This window comes from Anser cygnoides, chromosome 21 (genome assembly GCF_040182565.1).
Source record: "Anser cygnoides isolate HZ-2024a breed goose chromosome 21, Taihu_goose_T2T_genome, whole genome shotgun sequence".
Taxonomy (NCBI): domain Eukaryota; kingdom Metazoa; phylum Chordata; class Aves; order Anseriformes; family Anatidae; genus Anser; species Anser cygnoides.
Window position 1 is genome coordinate 9,150,737 of NC_089893.1, and position 17,274 is coordinate 9,168,010.

The 17,274-nt window shown below is 54.6% G+C and overlaps 1 protein-coding gene across 5 annotated transcripts in view; it reads left to right on the forward strand.

Annotated features, from left to right (window-relative positions):
- The window catches only part of KIRREL3 (kirre like nephrin family adhesion molecule 3), a 317,031-nt gene that overhangs the window by 283,488 nt on the left and 16,269 nt on the right, over positions 1 to 17,274 (forward strand). For all 5 annotated transcript variants that reach the window (XM_066981248.1, XM_066981245.1, XM_066981246.1 and 2 more), the window contains 3 exons: positions 10,339 to 10,487; positions 10,889 to 11,016; positions 13,421 to 13,547. In XM_066981248.1, the coding sequence (XP_066837349.1) occupies positions 10,339 to 10,487; positions 10,889 to 11,016; positions 13,421 to 13,547 (404 nt within the window). The remainder of the gene's footprint in view (positions 1 to 10,338; positions 10,488 to 10,888; positions 11,017 to 13,420; positions 13,548 to 17,274) is intronic.

Here is a 17,274-nt window from a genome sequence, read left to right on the forward strand (position 1 = left end):
GCCAAGGGCTCAAAACACACTGCAGAGCAGCCGGTGGCAGCAGGAACGGTGTGAGCTCCACGGGCTCGCTGCCCTGCACCCATCGGGGCAGAAAGCATCCCAGTGCTGCCCTTTCGGGCCACTCTGTCTTTGCAGCCATTTTGTGGCACGCTAGGACTCTCTTCCCTCAAACCACCTTGGGGAAACTGCTCGTTCACACCAGCACACAGGATTATCCCCCCAAGCCCCTCGTTTTTGCAGCCTTCCTTCCCCCAGCTGCCATGCTCCCATCTGCTCCCTCCTCCTCCGAAGAGCACAGCCACCAGCGGTCCCGCGCAGGATGCTGCGAGCCACACGCTGTCCCTCGGCAGGGCTGCCACCTCTCCTGCTGCCTCCCACAGCCACACACGGCAAGGGAGGCAGGAGAAGACAGCGTGGGGAAGGGGCCCTCAGGCATTTCACAGCAGCGACAGAGTAAATCTAATTTATAGACATAGGGAAATGCAGCTGAAGTGGGAGTTGAAATGAATGCAAAGCACACGGAGGTCTCAAGTTATCGGCACAGTAACATTTTTCCTGGCTATCTCTGTTTTCCTGCCCGGGTTTGTCTTTGTAGCTTCCTCCCAGACAACTGGACCTTTGCTCTGAAGTGAAAATGAAAGCTGGGGAAATAAAAAAGTAACGGGAAATGAATTCTTCAGATCTCCTCCATGACGCGTCAGCCCCATCTGCCAGCTCCCTCTGACAGGGAGAGAGAGGCTTTAAAAAAAATAAAGTAAAATAAAAGGCCCAAATCTCTCTGCTGCTGGGCTGCTGCAGGGACTCTGCTGTGGTGGTGGCTGCAGGTGACACTGGGAATTGTGGAGCTTCCCTCTGCTCGCACGGTGTGGGGACAGGGAGATTTGTCTTCCCCTTCCCTGCCTTGTCAGGGTAATGGGAACAAGTGTGTGGGAGACGCTCAGAGGCAGCTCAGACTAATGAGGAGAGAGCATAGAGGAGGGAGAATCTGATGGAAAGCAAAAAAAAAGAGGGGGGGGGGGGGGGGGAAGAAAGTGCTTTGTACTTCTGAGCATCGCTTCCTGATGTAGCAGTGATTAAAGGAACAGAATTAAATGAGTGATGAAGCAGCCAGCCCAAACTGCTGTTGGGTGGAGCCTCAGTGATGCAGGGGCTGGCAGAGGGGTTTTGCTGATGTGATCTGGGGGCTTGCTGTGCCGGAGCAGAGAGGTTTGGGATTTGGGGTGAGCCACGGCTGTGGCCATCCCAGCCAGGACCACCAGCAGGAATGAACAGGAGAGAGAAACACGATGGCTTTCCTGAAGTGAGGGAGAGTAACATCAAGGAGGGGGAACGAAACAAAAACCGATTTGGTCCATTCCAGCTGAAAGGAGACATCCAGCAGCATGTGCAGGATCTCCTCTGGCTGAGCAGGGCTCTCCTCGCTGGCACGTGGCAGGAGCAGGGCTGTAGCCTTTCACTGCACAGCCATGGATAAGATCAGGCCAGTGGGTCCTGGGCCGGCTGGTCCAGGAAGCCCAAAGAGCCTTGCGATGGCTTAAAGGCTGGGCAATCACTTCTGATGGCGCCCTGACCTCCTGGTCAAGGTGTCCCAGGCATCTCATTTCCAGCATGCTGTGCACCCAGGTCTCTGGGCGTTAGCAAAGCCCATGTCTTTTAGCAAGCCAAGTTACGAACACTTCTTCTAAACATCCACGTTGTTCGGGACGAGCCAAGAGCTGAGTTCTCCCGGGCCCGCTGGTCTCCTCTCCTTCGGGACAGGCTGCTGGGCACTGGGAGATGACTGGGAAGCGAGCATCGCTGGCTGTGCCGGCCGCATCCTTGCAGGAGAGGTGGGAGCTCCTCAAGCCTAATTTAGCAGTCTTTAATCTGAGTTATTCCAAACCACACTTGCCACTTCCTTCATGTGTTCCCGCAGGATGATGGGCTGATTTCACAGAACGAAAAGCCTTAAGCAAATCTTGTCACACAAGAAAATTGATTTTTCAAAACTGACTTTTACAAGATTACTGGCATTTTTTTTCCCCTCATCTTTCTTCTATATCGTTCCCTTCCAGTCTCACGAGGTGGCTTCAGATCTAAGGAAATTAGAGATGCTGTGACTAAACTGAAAATGTAAAAACGGGGAGAAGAAAAAAAAAAAGAAAAGACACCCAGCATTCAGCACCTCCTCACCTGCTGCCTCTGAAGGATATGGCCATGTGTGCTTGTACTCGGTGAAGTACCAGGGATGCTTCCCTGCCTGCCGTAATCTCCATGTGGTGTCAGGCAAGGAGTCTGCCTAAGGGTTATGCCAGCATCCCACAGGGAACACCCCCGGTGGGCATTCCTTGGCAATCCCCATCTAGATCACAGCTTTTTTCTTTCTCTCCCCCAATCCCTCTGCACTGTTTTCTCTTTCTGAAGGGTTTCCTCCCACTGCTCAATTCGGAGACATCTCAATGTGTTTTGTTAGGGAAAAAAAAAAAAAAAGAGAGAGCGGACGAGTTGCCTTGAAGTCATTTCAGACAGCTTAAAATATGCTAAGCTTTTGTGTTTCTGCCATATAAATAATGAATCCTCTTACAGCTTCCGAGCTGGAAAAGACGTTGATTTAAGAGGCCTTCAGCTCTCTTTGAGGTTTTTCTGCTTCAATGCCAGGGGTAGGAAACATGGCACAGGTCAGGCAAGGCAGGGTGTGCTGAAAGCATCCCGGTCCTTCCAGGGATGGGGACAGGGCTTTGCTAAAGGTGCGGGTGTTTTGGTGACTGCGGTTGGCATCAGTTGTTATTCATTAGGCTAATTCCCCAAGCAGCCTCATTAGAAATGCTGTTTCTGCTTAAACGAGCTGACAGGATGGATACAAGATGCAGCCCAACATCGGAGCTGTATGGCACGAGGATGAGAAACCCCAGTGGATGCTGACATCCCAAAATAGACCCATTGGATCCCACTGGAAAGGGATTCTGACCTCACCCGGTGTCAGGCCATGGAGTAAGTCTGCTAACTGCAGGTCCTGGAGTTATCCTTGGGTTTCTGTTCCTCTGCAAACTCTCTGGAAGCTGTCGGTAAATATGAAAGCAAAGGAAGAACACAAGCTGTCGGCACGGGATTATAAAGCCATTTGTCTGTAAAGCATCACGCAATGCTTATTGCTTAGCTCCGCTTTGCTTTTGGAGTGTGTAATTAAGGACTTAATGGTTTTTGCTTTTTGAGGTTTCTTTTTTTTTTCCTTGAAATGTTTCTTGCAGCTTTATACAGAAGTCGGTAGGTAATCACAGAGCCCTTACAGGTCAGTCCGTTTTATCAGTGTGCTGCCACATTGGATTGATTTCTCATGACTTGGAAGGCTCAGGTGAGCAGTGTCGTTACCAGGGTGCTCTAAGGGGACTCAAGAGGCATTGAGAAGAATGACTTGGCAATAAGTTGGGGATGGGGATGGATGGATGGATGGACGGACAGGCGGACGGATGGATGGATGGGCGGACGGATGGATGGATGGGCGGATGGATGGATGGGTGGAAAGTAGGGAAATTTTATAGTGACAAAATGAGAAGATATTTTGTTAAATTTGCAACTTTGTTCTACTTCTCCGCCCATAAGTTGCCTGTATTTTTGCATTAGTACAAAGGGAATGCATATCATTTATTATTCCTCCATATGAGCTGCCAGCTCCCCGGGTTCAGCCAGTGGGAGCCCATGTCGGATTACACAGAAATCACTGCGAGAAGATGTCCACGTAATCAGGAGTCCCCATCCTCACCTGGGGCGCACATCTCCTAGCACACTCACCTCTGCTGGTAATCCTAACCCACACCATTTGATCTAGACACAGTTCAGCTCTGACAAATTAACCACCCTGGCAGGGCTTCTGGGGACCTGACAAGGAGCTGTGCCTTGCACCAACCTGAGGATATGTCAAAATTTAACATGAGCCCAATCAGTAGGGTGGCAACAGCAGCTGCCGTGGGGCTTTAGGGGGCTCAGTGACTTTGCTCGGAGCTGGGGCTGGAGAGCCAGCAGGGGCTGGCAGACACCGTGTGCCATCGGGGACCATCGCCTGGCTGCTGGGCACCTCCGAGGCTGGTCACCCTCCTCCTGGGCTTGACCACCTCGTGTAAACCTGTCCCGAGGTCCTTTTTCTCTCAGTGCCAGCAAGAGCGAAACCTGGTGTGTGCTGCTGCAGCCCTCTCACACTACAGAGATGAAACCACAAAGCCCTTGAAAACCTCCCAGAAATAAAGCTCAGGGAAAAGCCTTCAGAGGAGCTTCAGGATTTGGTCACTTTGGAAAACCCCAGCCATGCGAGCATCCCATGCCCAGGAAGCATGAGCCATTCCTGCCCGCCCCATCATCACATCTGCCCCAAAGCATGTAGATTAGGCGCCTTCAGCAATCCGAAATGTGGTCCTCCCCCTGCCTCTGAGATGCCCCCAGCAGCAGATTTCTTACGCTGATGAAGGGTTGGGGTTTTCTGTCTCCATTTACCACTGTTTTCTCCTGCAAGCCCCAAAGGAATTGCACAGTGAGGCAGAGAGCCTGAGTGAAGCTGTGAAGGTGTGATAGGTGATGGTTTGAGGTGGAAAATAACAGGTACAGGACCGTGGAGGTTCGAACAGCTTCACTGCACAGCACCTTCACTCTGTGCTAAGCCTGAGGATAAAGATGGCATCAATGTCAGGTGTCATTTTTCCATGTCTGCCCAACGTGCCTTTCCATGTCTTCCCCTCCATGATTTGTCCTCATCGCCAAGCTAAGCGAGCATCTATTTTGACTGTTTTCTCGCCAAAGTGAATTGCAACATGTATGAGCTGTTCCAGTGACACAGATTCCTCCCCCCTCCTCGCCCCGGTTCCTCTGCACCCCCGTGCCCCAGGACCCCGGGGTCCTGAGGTGCTCCTGCCCATCTCCAGTCTGGTACCAAGATGCCTTCTGGAGACTGCCTCTGCGCAGCCCGTCCACCAGCACCACGGGCTCTCTGCAGAGCTGAGCCCAGCGTGCCCACCTGTAGGGGGGTTTTGGGGGGCCCCTTACTGATTTTTCCCACCCTGGGATCCCGCTGACCACGAGGAGACAGCTGAAGACTGAAGCCATCTGATCGGCAATCAGGCTCATCGCCAGCTGGGCAGGAGGGGGAACACCAAAGCTGAGATTAGACAGGAAATCAAGACAGAGGTTTCTTCCGCACAGCGAGGTATTATTATTATCATCAAAACCCCGGAGTGTTGAAAAACAATCAGACCCTGGTAGCAGCAACCCTTGTATTGCAGGAGGCACAATCAGACACCAAACATGTCCTTGTCTGGAATTGAAGCCTGACATCCTGCACTCCTGAAATTTGGGTAAAGGTGGCAATTTTTCTCGCTGTTTATTTGTTTCTGAAGAAGAGGGAGATTAGTAACATTGGCAGCGAGCTCAGCTCAGCGTCAGGGTGCAGCATCGCCGCTGCTTCCAGCTCCAGCTGGGAAGTCTTCGGGGATGGAACCCAGGACAAGGAATTCCCGGGGCTGCCGCTAATGACTCCAGCAGCATTTCTGCTGTGAGCTCCGAAATAAGGGGAACTACGCCTGCCAGCTGCTTAGTGAAACCCCAGAAGGAGACCTTTGGAGCCCTTTAGCAGAGCTGTTAATTACTAATTGCACCTGGGAGAAAATGGACTCACCCAAGCATAGCAGGGAACCTGGCGCTGTAGAATAGTATATCTATATCTACAGTTGGCACGGTGATCTCCAGGGGTTGCAGGATGGGTGTCGTGCAAGCAGCCACTCCTTTGACTCCATGCTGGGCTGTTCCAAGTGCTCCAGGACTCCCCTGTCCCCCTCCTGTCACCAGGGCTTGGTCTGCTACTGGTAAATGGACCCGCGCGTCGGCACAGGGAGAGCACGGCCAGCACACGGCTGAGTGGGACTCGGTCCCACACGTCTTCATTAGGAAGGGAGCAGGCATGAGGAGAGGAATAACGCCATACAGCACCGTTATGGAAATTTGCTCTTCATAAAGAAATAATTTGTGCGATGCATCACGCCACGGTCGTTTGGGGGGGGTGCAGTGTGAGGCTGCTCGAGCCCCGCTGCTCACTCAATCATTTCTCACGAGGCTGTCACTCACAGGAGGTGCACCCATGGAAAAGCCTCCGCCTCCACCACCCCATCACAGGTCCTTCCCCAGGGGCCGCCAGGGCTCTGGAGAGCTGCAGAAAGACGCAGGGCGATGCTCGTGGGCAGCCATCACGCGGGGGGACAGCTCCTGCCTGAGGATGAGCGGGGACTGCCACGTTACAGCCTAGCAATTGACGGCACTGCTGGTAATCAAACAACAAAACCCATTCTCTGAGCAATTTGTAGCAATTAATAGCCATTCGCAGGAATGAAATGTTAATTAATTCATTCCGTGAGCCATGCATTTATTTAAGGTATTTGTGGGTGTTCTCGGTGCTTTTATTAAGCAATTAAAACGCGTCCAAGAAAATATTTATCTATTTTAAGTCACTCTTAGTAAACACAATTTATATGGCAAGCAACTGTTTTGTTTTTTTGGGTTTTTTTTGCATTGTTAGTTAAAAATTACAACACTCCTCCTGCCTGGGCTTCACCTGATGGGAGCGGCCCATCTGCAGGGAGAGCTGCCCAGGGGCACGAGCGCTGCTGGCGGCTGCGCTTGGAGGGCAGTGGTGAGCCAAATCCTGCCTGCAAGGATGCTCACGGCCTGCAGTAATAAGCATGTGCATGAGTCCTGCAGCCTCTCCAGGACTTCTCCTTGCAGCTCTGCGCTGCATCATTGCAACCTCTTGCTCCCCCAGCTGCCTGCAAGGCCGAGGCGTCACCTTGGATGCTGGATGGGGCTCAGGGAGGTCTTCTTGCACACGGATGAGTTGAGTCTGTGCAGAGTCGTGACTGGAAATGGCATGTTGGAGAGGGACATGTGAAGGGATGGAAGTGTTGCTGCATGGGTGTGGACGGCTGCAGGCTGGCAGCAGGGGAATTGATGTGACGGCCAGCACGGTGCTGATGGGGGCGGCACTCTGGAAGGAGCAAACGCGATTCTGCCACAGCCAGAGCTCGCTTCCCTACAGCATCACTGGCCAGAGGGGTCAGGGAGGTGGCCGGGTCTCAGGGGCAGAGGAGGGAAGCAGGTAAAACACCAAGAAGACAGGCTTGCATGTTCACATCGGCAAAGCCTCACTCATCCAGGCAGCACCGAGCCAGTACTGTTTCACTCGGGAGGGCTGCGACATGACAGGGCTACAAATTCCCCTAAACAGCTTGTTCACACATGCCATTCACTGAAGAATTACAAGTCCTTTCGCTGCAGACAGGAATTTCTTTGCTACGGCGAGCTCAGCCAGATGAAGTGCTCGCTGGTGTTGCTCCTCTACATACCGGCGAGCCACAGGGCATGTAATGCTCTTCTTTAGCTCATCACAGGTTCCGTGAGCCCAGCAGAAACACAGGCCTCGCTTCTGGCGGGGAAGCAGTGGAGCTGCTGGGTAAAAGTCCCTTGGGAAGAAGCTTGGGCTCCCATCTTTCAGCAGGTTTCCTTCAGAAACCAGGGAGGTCGCTAAATGCACATTGGTCTATGGAAGCCACAGCAAAGCCACAGCATTGCTCGTGAGATATCATGTCCCAAACTGGGCTTTTCTATTTGCTTGCCTGCACTCCTAGCTGGGAAGCGATCAATGGAATAAGAAAAATACAATTTCTCTGGAGAACACCTCCTTAGGAAAGCCCCCCCACCTTATATTTAAATGTTAAAAGGACCCAGGAGGGTGTGTTGTTTTTTTTTTCTTTATTCCTTAACCGCTATGTTTTTATTGCTGCCTGTAATAACCCCTCTGAAATGTGGATTTAAATGTGGAAGAAAAGCAGCAACAGAAATGACAGCTGAGTTAGTGGGTACGTAATACGCGGAGAGTAAAGGAGGTAAATTTGTATAGCCTGGAATGGACCCGTGGTGGCACGTTTGGCAAACTGGAAATGCCTTTGAGGAAGCTGTGCGGCCAGGGGTGCTGGAACAGGGAGCACCAGTCTGGGTGCAATAAGGCTGGGGAGATGTCGGGACGAGGTTGTGAAGAGGTGAAGCAGGGGAGGGGGCCAGGGGAGTGGGCCGGGGTCTGGCCGAAATGCCCAGCCAAGCTGGACATCAAAGCACCATCCCAGCACGGCCACAAAGGGAGCAAGCTACCAGCAACCAGGGGTCTCATGGCAGGTGAAGATCAAGCAAGAAAATCGCCTGCGAGGCTTTGAACCAGGCTCACCAGCACTGCTCCTGCCTGATGAAGAGGTAGCAGAGGTGGAAATTGCAGGCTGCCTTCCCCAAATCAAAGCTGAGGACCGCTGCCCTCAAGGCTTAGCAAGCCCATGAGCTGTGCAAGGGGGTCAAGAGGAACAAAACTGGCAGGGGGAAGCCGGGTTCCCCCCTGTGCATTCCCCGGGTGGGTTTGGAGGATGCTTGCTGGGGAGCAGGCGGCGAGGCGGTGCAGCCACGCCGAGTGGCTGGCCCCAGGCAGGACCTGAACACTCTCTGCGTCTTCTTGGCTACATTTTATTTACATCCTGCTTATAAATAATTACTGAGAGGTTAATAGGTGAGCAAGGCATGTTATGGGCTTGTTAAAACCAGGAGTACCTTACCTTCTGGCTGTCTGCAAGCACATCATGAGCAGCTTTACAGGAGGGTTATCAGCCATCGTTATTAAAAACCGATCTGACATTATAAAAGATCCATACCGCTTGTTCAGCCACATCGATTTAGCAGTACTAAGCCTTGGAAAACTGGAGCAAGAACCTTGATCTCTGCTGAAGCACGAAAAATTGCTGTTTGTGACACAACCCTGCGCTTGGGAAAGCCGGTTTTGCAGAAGCGATGGGTTTTAAACACGCACATAAAGCATCGCGCAGGGTCGTTTCGCGTGTGTTTTCCTGGGCCACTGCAGAGGCTTGGGTTTTGGTCCCTCTGGGAGGAGAACGGCATCACCTGAAGGTGGTGGACTGTCCAGCCCTATGGAGCAGCACTTGGAAGGTGTTGTTTGTGCTGTGGTTTTTTTTGATACAGGGAGCTTCCCTCGTCAAGCACAGGCCCCAGAGATCAAAGCAACATCTCCTGGTTCATTAATGAAGGGGGAATCCGTGGAGGAAGGCAGGGTAGGGAAGCTGCAGTGGCCGGTCAGCATCCGTTAGAGGTGCAAAAACAAATGAAAGGAGAGAGCAGATAAGTGCGTACAGATCAGCTCACATCTCTGCCGCCAGTGCCTCCCTCCCGAAATGCTCGTGTCGTCAGCTGGTGGGTGAAGCCTGCAGCTTGGCTTCCCTGCTCCAAGTAGGTTCGCGCTAGCTGGTGCAGGGGGAATTTGCTCCGGTAGCACAACCAGAGCGTGCCAAGTGCTGGCGCTGGGCTCCCACCCCGCACAGTCTGTGCCTCTTTCCCCAACCCGCCCCACCTTCCCTGAGCACCCCACGTCACCCAGCACCACCAGAGGACAGCCTCACCGGGATGAGAGCATCAGAGATTCCTCGGGGAAATCCTCTCCCCCTCCAGTTTACCTGTCAGTCCTTGGGGGAGGTTCGCTATGTCTTCCGCAGGCTGCGTCTCTGCTTGCTTTCCCTTCCTCCCACGACGGCTGGAGTTTGGCGCTGCCTGACAGCATCTCCTGCCTTCCCCACCGCGCCGCAGTGGCAGGTTGCCAGGTGGTGCCCCATTCGGTCACATTTGCTCATGGTTTGGCAAACAGCAGCTTAATTCAAGTGCTGAGTTGACAGCTTGTTCTCCAAGACAATTTGCGAGTTGCAGTGCTGCAAATGCCAGCTTGGCTTTCCAGGGTGATGCGAATTCAGCTGCCTTCAAGGGATAAAGTTCTCTTTGACAGAAAAAAAAAAAAAAAGGAAGAAGAAAAGGGGAAAGAAGGTGAAAGCCGGGGGAAGCTGAAAAGGTTTTTCGTGGTTTTGGTGTGGGAAGACCAGCAGTGTTGGTTGGCAAGGCACTGACATTGTGCTCCCTATCAGCAGAGACTGTCCTTGTCCCACCCCTCCTGTCACTGAACTCTTCGTTGCCCACAGTCCTAAGGAATAAGGTGGATTTTCAGTCAAACAGGTTTTCACAGGGAAATAGCAATTTTGGTGGATTTTTGAAAGCTTCCAGTAGGGATATACATACACACTACTTTGGTGTCTCCTCTCCAGGAGCTGTGGTTGTAATCCCGAAGTCCTTTGATGAGGACAACGTCGAGGCTGTGGGTACACCCCTCCTACAGTCCAGGGCAGCTTTGGCACCCCACGGGCTGCTGTGTGCTGGTCTCCGTCATCACTCACGTGTAAGTGGCAGGCAGCACGAGACCACAACCCCGCTTTGCTCTTTCTTGTCTGACAGGTGGGCGAAGAAAGGCCAGGTGATAAAGGAAGCATCCGGTGACTTCTACGAAACCATTGTGGACCACACCTTCTTCTTCGAGCCCGTCTCCTGCGAGGTGACCAACGCGCTGGGCAGCACCAACATCAGCAGGACCGTGGACGTCTACTGTAAGTAGTCTGCCAGCTTGAGGCTGCCTTCCCGGGGCCAGCAGAGCTGCTGAAAACAAACGGGAAGGGGATGTGAGCTTCCTGGGGCAGCTCCAGAAGGCCCAGGGCGACCGGGACTCGCTGGGCTCCCTTGCAGCTCTGGCTTTGTAAAGGCTCTTTTGGTGGGGCCATGCTCTCCTCCTGCCTTGCACAGCCCTGGGGGCTCCTCGGGCACTTGGCCGTGCCAGGACTGCAGCAAGCTCCTGTCTCGGATGCGCTGCACTTGGGGGCTTTACATGGCTGTGGCCTGTGGGTGTGTGGAGACCTTCCCCTGCTTCTTGCGGCACCGAGACCTCTGTGCTTTGGGGGCTTCCGCGTGGCACAGCCCCTCGCCGGGGGTAACGCCGGTCTCCTCTGCACAGTCGGGCCCAGGATGGCGACAGAACCGCAGTCCCTCCTCGTCGACCTGGGCTCAGACGCCGTCTTCAACTGCGCCTGGACGGGGAACCCCTCCCTCACCATCGTCTGGATGAAGCGGGGCTCAGGCGTGGTGAGAGTCGCTGCCGGGGCGCTGGGGGCACGAGGCTGGCGGGGCACCCGGGTGGGAAGGGCAAAGGGGCAGCCGGAGCTCTGCCAGGGTGCCATCACTGCCGCCCCGTCCTGGGGTCATTGCCCACAGGGTGGGTTTGCAGAGGCTGGACTGAACCAGGATTAAGCAGAGGGCAGAGCATCACTCACCCTTGCTCTGGCAGCGCTCTGTACTGAGCGCCATGCGGGGACCACAGCCGTGCTCCTGGCAGGGCCAGCGTGACATTGCTCAGGGCTCAGGAGGCAAGACCAGGAGACCCCATCCCGATGTGCTCAACTCTGCTCACTTGGGTCTGGCCTGGAAGGCTTCTCCACGTCCTGTTTGTCCTGAGAAGTGTAACGAGCTTTGCAAATACTAACCGCAGCTCAGGGAGGCGCGAGAGGCTCTGATCCCCGCTTTACCAACAAGAGGGCTGAGCAGAGCCCGTTAAGCTAAAGCAGGGCTGAGGAGTGAAACCCACCTGTGAGGGGCACGCAGCCTTGTGTCTGAAAGTATCTTTCAGCTTCATCCAGGCAGATGCGTGCCGAAAGCAATGAGGCAGTGCCGGGTGAGGTGCACGGGCTGTGCCTCCGCGCCTCCGCTCCTGGCGTGCAGAGCGGGCATCACCAATGCTGCATGCGTGCATGAGGCAGTCGCCTGCCTTCACTGCCGGCGTGCTTTTCCCAAACCACCATGACCTCCGAGAAGGATATCTCCCGGGAAGCAATCACAGACTTGGGAGAGCTGATAGCTTGAGTTAGCTAAGGAATCCCACTGGGTCCGTAATCCCTGGGTGGCTTCCCATCCCTCGGCTGTGGCTGTTGTTTCTCTCGGTTGTTACCATTATTTGAAGGCAGGCAGTGCCCTCACGCCATAAGCTGCTATTTCATTTTCTCGAAGCTGCTGGAACTCACAGAGCAGTGGAAGGAGCCGTGTATGGGGGGACGGGGGCTTCCTGACCCTGCCCAGCCCCAGCTGTGCCCCAGGGCCTGTCCGTCAGCATGCAGCGCTGCCTTCTCCCCTTCCACGTGGCCAAACTATGCTGGCTTGGAGCCTCGGGGCTCAGGACCAGCTGGTTTAGCACAGCAGAGCCGCTGGTGCTGTTCAGCAGAGCTACCTCCATCAGCCCTGGGGAGGCCGGCAGGAGGTGCTGCTTTGTAACCCCCCCAGCTCACAGCCCTGGCTGTCAGGTGTGGGGTCAGGGCTGCTCTTCTCCAGCCCCTCCACTTTCAGCCTGCCACAGGATTCCCACCCTTCCTTCTCCTTTCCAGGAAGGAAACAAATCAGAGATGGAAGAGAGGATGAGGCCAAGCAAGGCCTTTGCTCCAGAGATCTGCAAATCTGGAGTCGTTTGCATGGGTATCTGCATAACCAGTGCTAAACCAGTGGGCTCAGATGGGATCTGAGGCTCTGACCACTGCCGGGTCCCCTTTTCCTTGCTGCAGGGTCACCCAGATCATTTGCTGCCTTGTTGCACTCCCGCTGAGCACAGGAAGAGCGCTTTCCCAAGGAACATTTGCATTCGCAGGCTGTGTCTGCTCTGCCCGCACTGAAGATGAGCAGCTCCAGCTCAGCCCTTGGCCATGAGCACTTTGCAGCGTTTGGGGAGGATGGGGAGGTGAGGGGCTGGCCCCAGCCTGCACGCCTGCAAAGTGCTGGGAGAGGAGAGCAAGCAGGAGGAGTTAGCCCCCGGGGCATGCATTTCCAGCATGGGAATTGGAAGCACTTGCTCAAAAGCCACATCTTTTAAATGCCACCAGTGCAGGGATTCTGCTGATGGCCTCAGCCAGATACCTCTGCTTCAGCACTTGCCAGGGTTTCACGAATCTGCTGATTGCATGGCTGGGGCAGGAGGGCAGGGTGGCTGATCACCAGGCTGCAGCCGGTCTGCTCCATGCAGCTGGGGCTCACCACACCCAGCCCAAATTTCCTGGCCATCCAGGGGGCTGCCAGCTCTCCAGGTTGCCCCCCCCCCCCCATCACTTCTGGGGTTGAAATTGCACCTGAATGAGGCCTGGCCCCTGCAAACATGGAACTGCGAGTGTGGAGCACGCTTCTCTGCAAGGCTTTTCTGCTCCTGGTTACAAGGCGGCTGGGCCAAAGCTTTCCCAGGAAACAGCACCAAAGCTTTTCTCTTGTGTCTTGAGCTCTTGTGGGACTTCTTGCGAAAGTGGAGCTTGTAAGAATTCAGGTGAATGGATCAGGACTTGTATTTCCCCCCAGACTTGGTAGTTCCCTTATTCCTTTGTCAACAGCAGCGCTATTTCCACGCCATTTAAAACTGCACTTATCCCCGTTTTCCCTGAGCTGCCTTGAGCTTGTAACCCACATCTCCTGCTCGACTTCCCATCGCCCACCCTGAAAGCAGCCCCCTCCTCTCTTCCAGGTCCTGAGCAATGAGAACAAGCTGACGCTCAAGTCCGTCCGCCAGGAAGACGCCGGGAAGTACGTGTGCCGAGCCGTGGTGCCGCGGGTCGGCGCAGGGGAACGCGAGGTGACGCTCACTGTCAACGGTACCTCTGGCTTCCCTCTTGCTATTCCTCCCGGTGTTCTCACCAGCTTGCGGCGGTGCATGTGGAATCACCCCCTTGGATAGTCCCTTGGGGAACAAATCCTGTAGGGGTGGGATCAGGGAGGCTCCAGCCCTGTGGGCAGCACAAGCAGTTTGGGGGTTGCACTGATTTCCGTGGAGATTCATGGGTTAAAGAAAAAAAAAAAAACATTAGCTAAGACCCACTTGGTTCCGTATTATCAACGGGGGGTTATTGAGTAGCTGGGAGCTGGCGTTTTAAATCTTTAATAGATTTATCTTGCAAAACCCTTGCAAGGTCGGAGAGCGCTGTTGTCTCTGTTGTACAGCTAGAGAGCTGGGAATTGAGCCTGGATCTGAGGCTGGCAGCATAATCACTCGCTCGGAGCACCCAAGGGAGCAAAGAGTGCCACGAACCCCCCGTGGCTGCATGGGGCTGGCCCGGCACAGTGCCAAGAGCGGGCCCTTCCCTCACCACGCCGGGGAATTGGGAAGCACCCCAGAGCCCTGCAGGCTGAGGGCGCCCTGGCCAGGACCCCGCAGCAGCCGGTTACGAATTGCAGCCTGGATGTGTCCTGCATGAAGGGAAGGAGCCGGGCGGGCTGCAAATGGTATAAACAGAGAATGAATTTTGCATCATCTCTCACCTGCGTGACAAACTGGCAGGCTTCAGTCCCCGCTCACTGTCACAAAGAGAGGAAAATAAGCAGGGAAGTGGCACAGCGTTAATTCTGAATGCAGATAATGCTAGGGAGGGAAGCCAAGGGCAACGCAGCGGGGTGCTGAAACCCAACCACTCCCTCGACTTCCACTCAGATCCTCGACGCCTGCATGCTCCTTCCCTGCCGGCTGCTGGGTTTTAATTACAATTAAAATAGCTTGCAGAAAACAAAGCAACAAATTAGCCCAAACAAAGAACCTGCTCCTTTCCCGGCACCTACCAGGCGCTGCCTGCCGTGAGCGCGGAGCGAGGCGCCCGGCGGGCTGGGGGCCGCTCGTGGTGCACGGCGTGGGGCAGCCCCTCGGGAGCACCCCTTCCTGCTGGCAGGGGCTGCTGCAACCCCCAGGGGACAGCCGCATGCCTCAGGGCCGCCGTGGGCTCCTGACCCTCCAGGCAAGGAGAAGAGCCCTGGAGCTCTGTCCCCAGGTGTGGTGCCCGTCCCGGGGCCAGGAGCATCTGCAGCCCCCGTCAGCACAGCACAGCGCATCTAACGGAGCATCTCACGGCACGGCACATCCAATCCTGCTAATGAAACCTTCTGAAAGCCATTTGCACTACGATTTGAGAGGGGAAGTTGAACGCCTCCTATTTTCACGTGATTTTAAATCCAGTGGGTGATGCAATTGTCTCGAGACCATCGGGTGCCTCTCCCCATAGTCTGGGATTCGTCACGGTCAGGTTAGGGATCTGGAAGTGTCTGGGCTGGCGGCACAGCCTGGCGGGTCGGTCCGTCCTGAAGCACAGGGACGCAGACGGTGGGGCTCCGTCCCACCCAGCTTGATCCCACCACCCAGCTACGCACCCTGAGCCCACCAGCCTGGCCCGGCTGCACCCGCACCCGCTCCCAGAACGGCCACAGCAGCACGGAGCCACCTTCCCCCAGGAGCGGGGAACAAGGCCACGAGCGTGAAAGGATGCAGATAGGATTCAGAGCCTCGCTAGTGGGCAGGAGGATTGTGCAAACGGGCTGTGTTTGGCAGGGCTGGAGCAACAGAGGCAAGAAGGCAGCAAGGAGCTTGTGGCACTGCAATAAATCAGCAGCAGCCTGACTTCCAGCCCCGCGCATGCCAAAGCCGCTCCATTCTCCTGGCCATGAGGCTTTGCAGGACCAAGCCACGCTTCCCATCAAACCATTTTCAGCACTGGGAGGGCTCGGCTCGCATGGGCTCGAGCAGGATGGAGAAGTCACGGCCATCCTGCGATGCTCCTGAGCCAGCAAGCCGCCTTCTCCTTTGTGTGTGCCTCCAGGATGGCGCAAACAAATTGGCACCGGCACGCTAAAAATAACCGCAACCAATAGCTCCGCCATTTATATCCATAGCAACATTGTTTAAAGCCTTTCCTTGCCGGCAGGCAGTCTTGAGCTCAGCTCCATGCCAAGCCAGGGACTGGCAGCTTTCACAGGGAGCCAGAGCCCAGTGGAGAATCAAACACCAGCCACGAACGCGACGAGGCTGCAGCTCTGTGCTATTATTCCCGGGCATGTTCATCTCACAAATGGTCTTTAGTCATCTGCTATTATCGTGATGATAAGCCTTTGACTCTGAACTCCTCAAGCAATAATAAAACCCAAAGCCGTTGGCATTTGTGCCATTTAAAATCCACTCTCCTTGGGGAAAATGATCCTTTTTATGATTATTAAGCCATTTTTCTCTAGTGTCACCCAGTCTTGGAGCACTCACAGAATTTGTAAGTAACATGCAATGACTGAAATAGAAAGAAGACAGCTTTTTTTATTAATTTAGGCATACAGACCCCATCACTGCTTTTGGTACCGTTGGCTGTGGGTTCATCAGCCGTCAGTGTAGGTGAGCAGCGTCACCTAGCACGAGGTGAGGGAGCCAGGAGTTTTACACCACGCGCCCTGTGCCGCCCCTGGTGTATGGCGGGGTCCTGCTGCGTGTTGACAGAAGCCGCCAAAGCCCCAAGGGATTTGTTAAAATCTTGGCAAAGCAAGGGGTAAGGCAGACTCTCCAGAGACCCAGGCCAGCCCCTCTAAGGTTTTCGGAGGTGGATAAAGGAGAGCGTGTGCCAAGAAGAACCTCTTTGAGAAGACCATTTGGGCAGAAAGCAGCAACGAAATGTCATTTTTTTTACAGATAAAAAGGGGCACAGGACAGGAATGCCCAGGACAAATCTGTTTCTCACCACTTTACCCCACACGCTGAGACTTTCTTAGAGGAACACATCAGCCACAGGGTCCAAAACAAAAAAAAAAAAAGGGAAATGTTTTGCAAATCCACAAAGGACTGATGGATGGGAGCGAGAACAAGCACTGTGAGCTGTCCCACCCTGACTGAACGGAGACCTGGGCTCGGGACAAGGCTCTGCCTGATCCTGCACTGCACTGGCCTCCCTGTGCGGGCTCCTGTCACCACTCTTGCCACAGCTCTTCCACTCGGGATTGCTCAGACAGAGCCCGAGAGCATTTGCAGAGTGTTTGCACATGGCCAGCGTCACTCCAGACACCTGCGTCCGGGGGGGGTTGATGAGATGCTGGTGCTTGCTGATAACCTCAGGGACAGGCTGACAAACAAGGCCACAGCCCACAACCAGCACCCAACCAGCCAAGCCAGGGCATGGGGAGGGCTGGCAGCCCCTGCCGCCTCGCTTTCCCTGCCTGCATCCCACCTTGATGCCAGCAGAAAGCCACTCATAGAAGTGCAAATCTGCTGTAATTAAGGAGGCTAATAAAGAGCAATTAGGATTGCAGTTCTGCTGCTGCTCCCTCCGGGTAATGCCCTCCAAGCCCGCTCTCATCTCCCACCTCTTTTCTCCCAACCTTCTTCCACCAAGGAGGGACACAGACGATTCCCTTGGGGCTGAGCATGCCCCGTCAGCACACCCCTGTGCTCTCACCGTCCTTGCATCACACCCAAGGAGCCACCCATCTATGGACCTCAGAGTAAAAACACACATCTACCTGCAGTGCATTAAAAAATGCAGGTTGGGGTTTTGGGGTAATTGTAGTGATTGTCACTTCCTACCC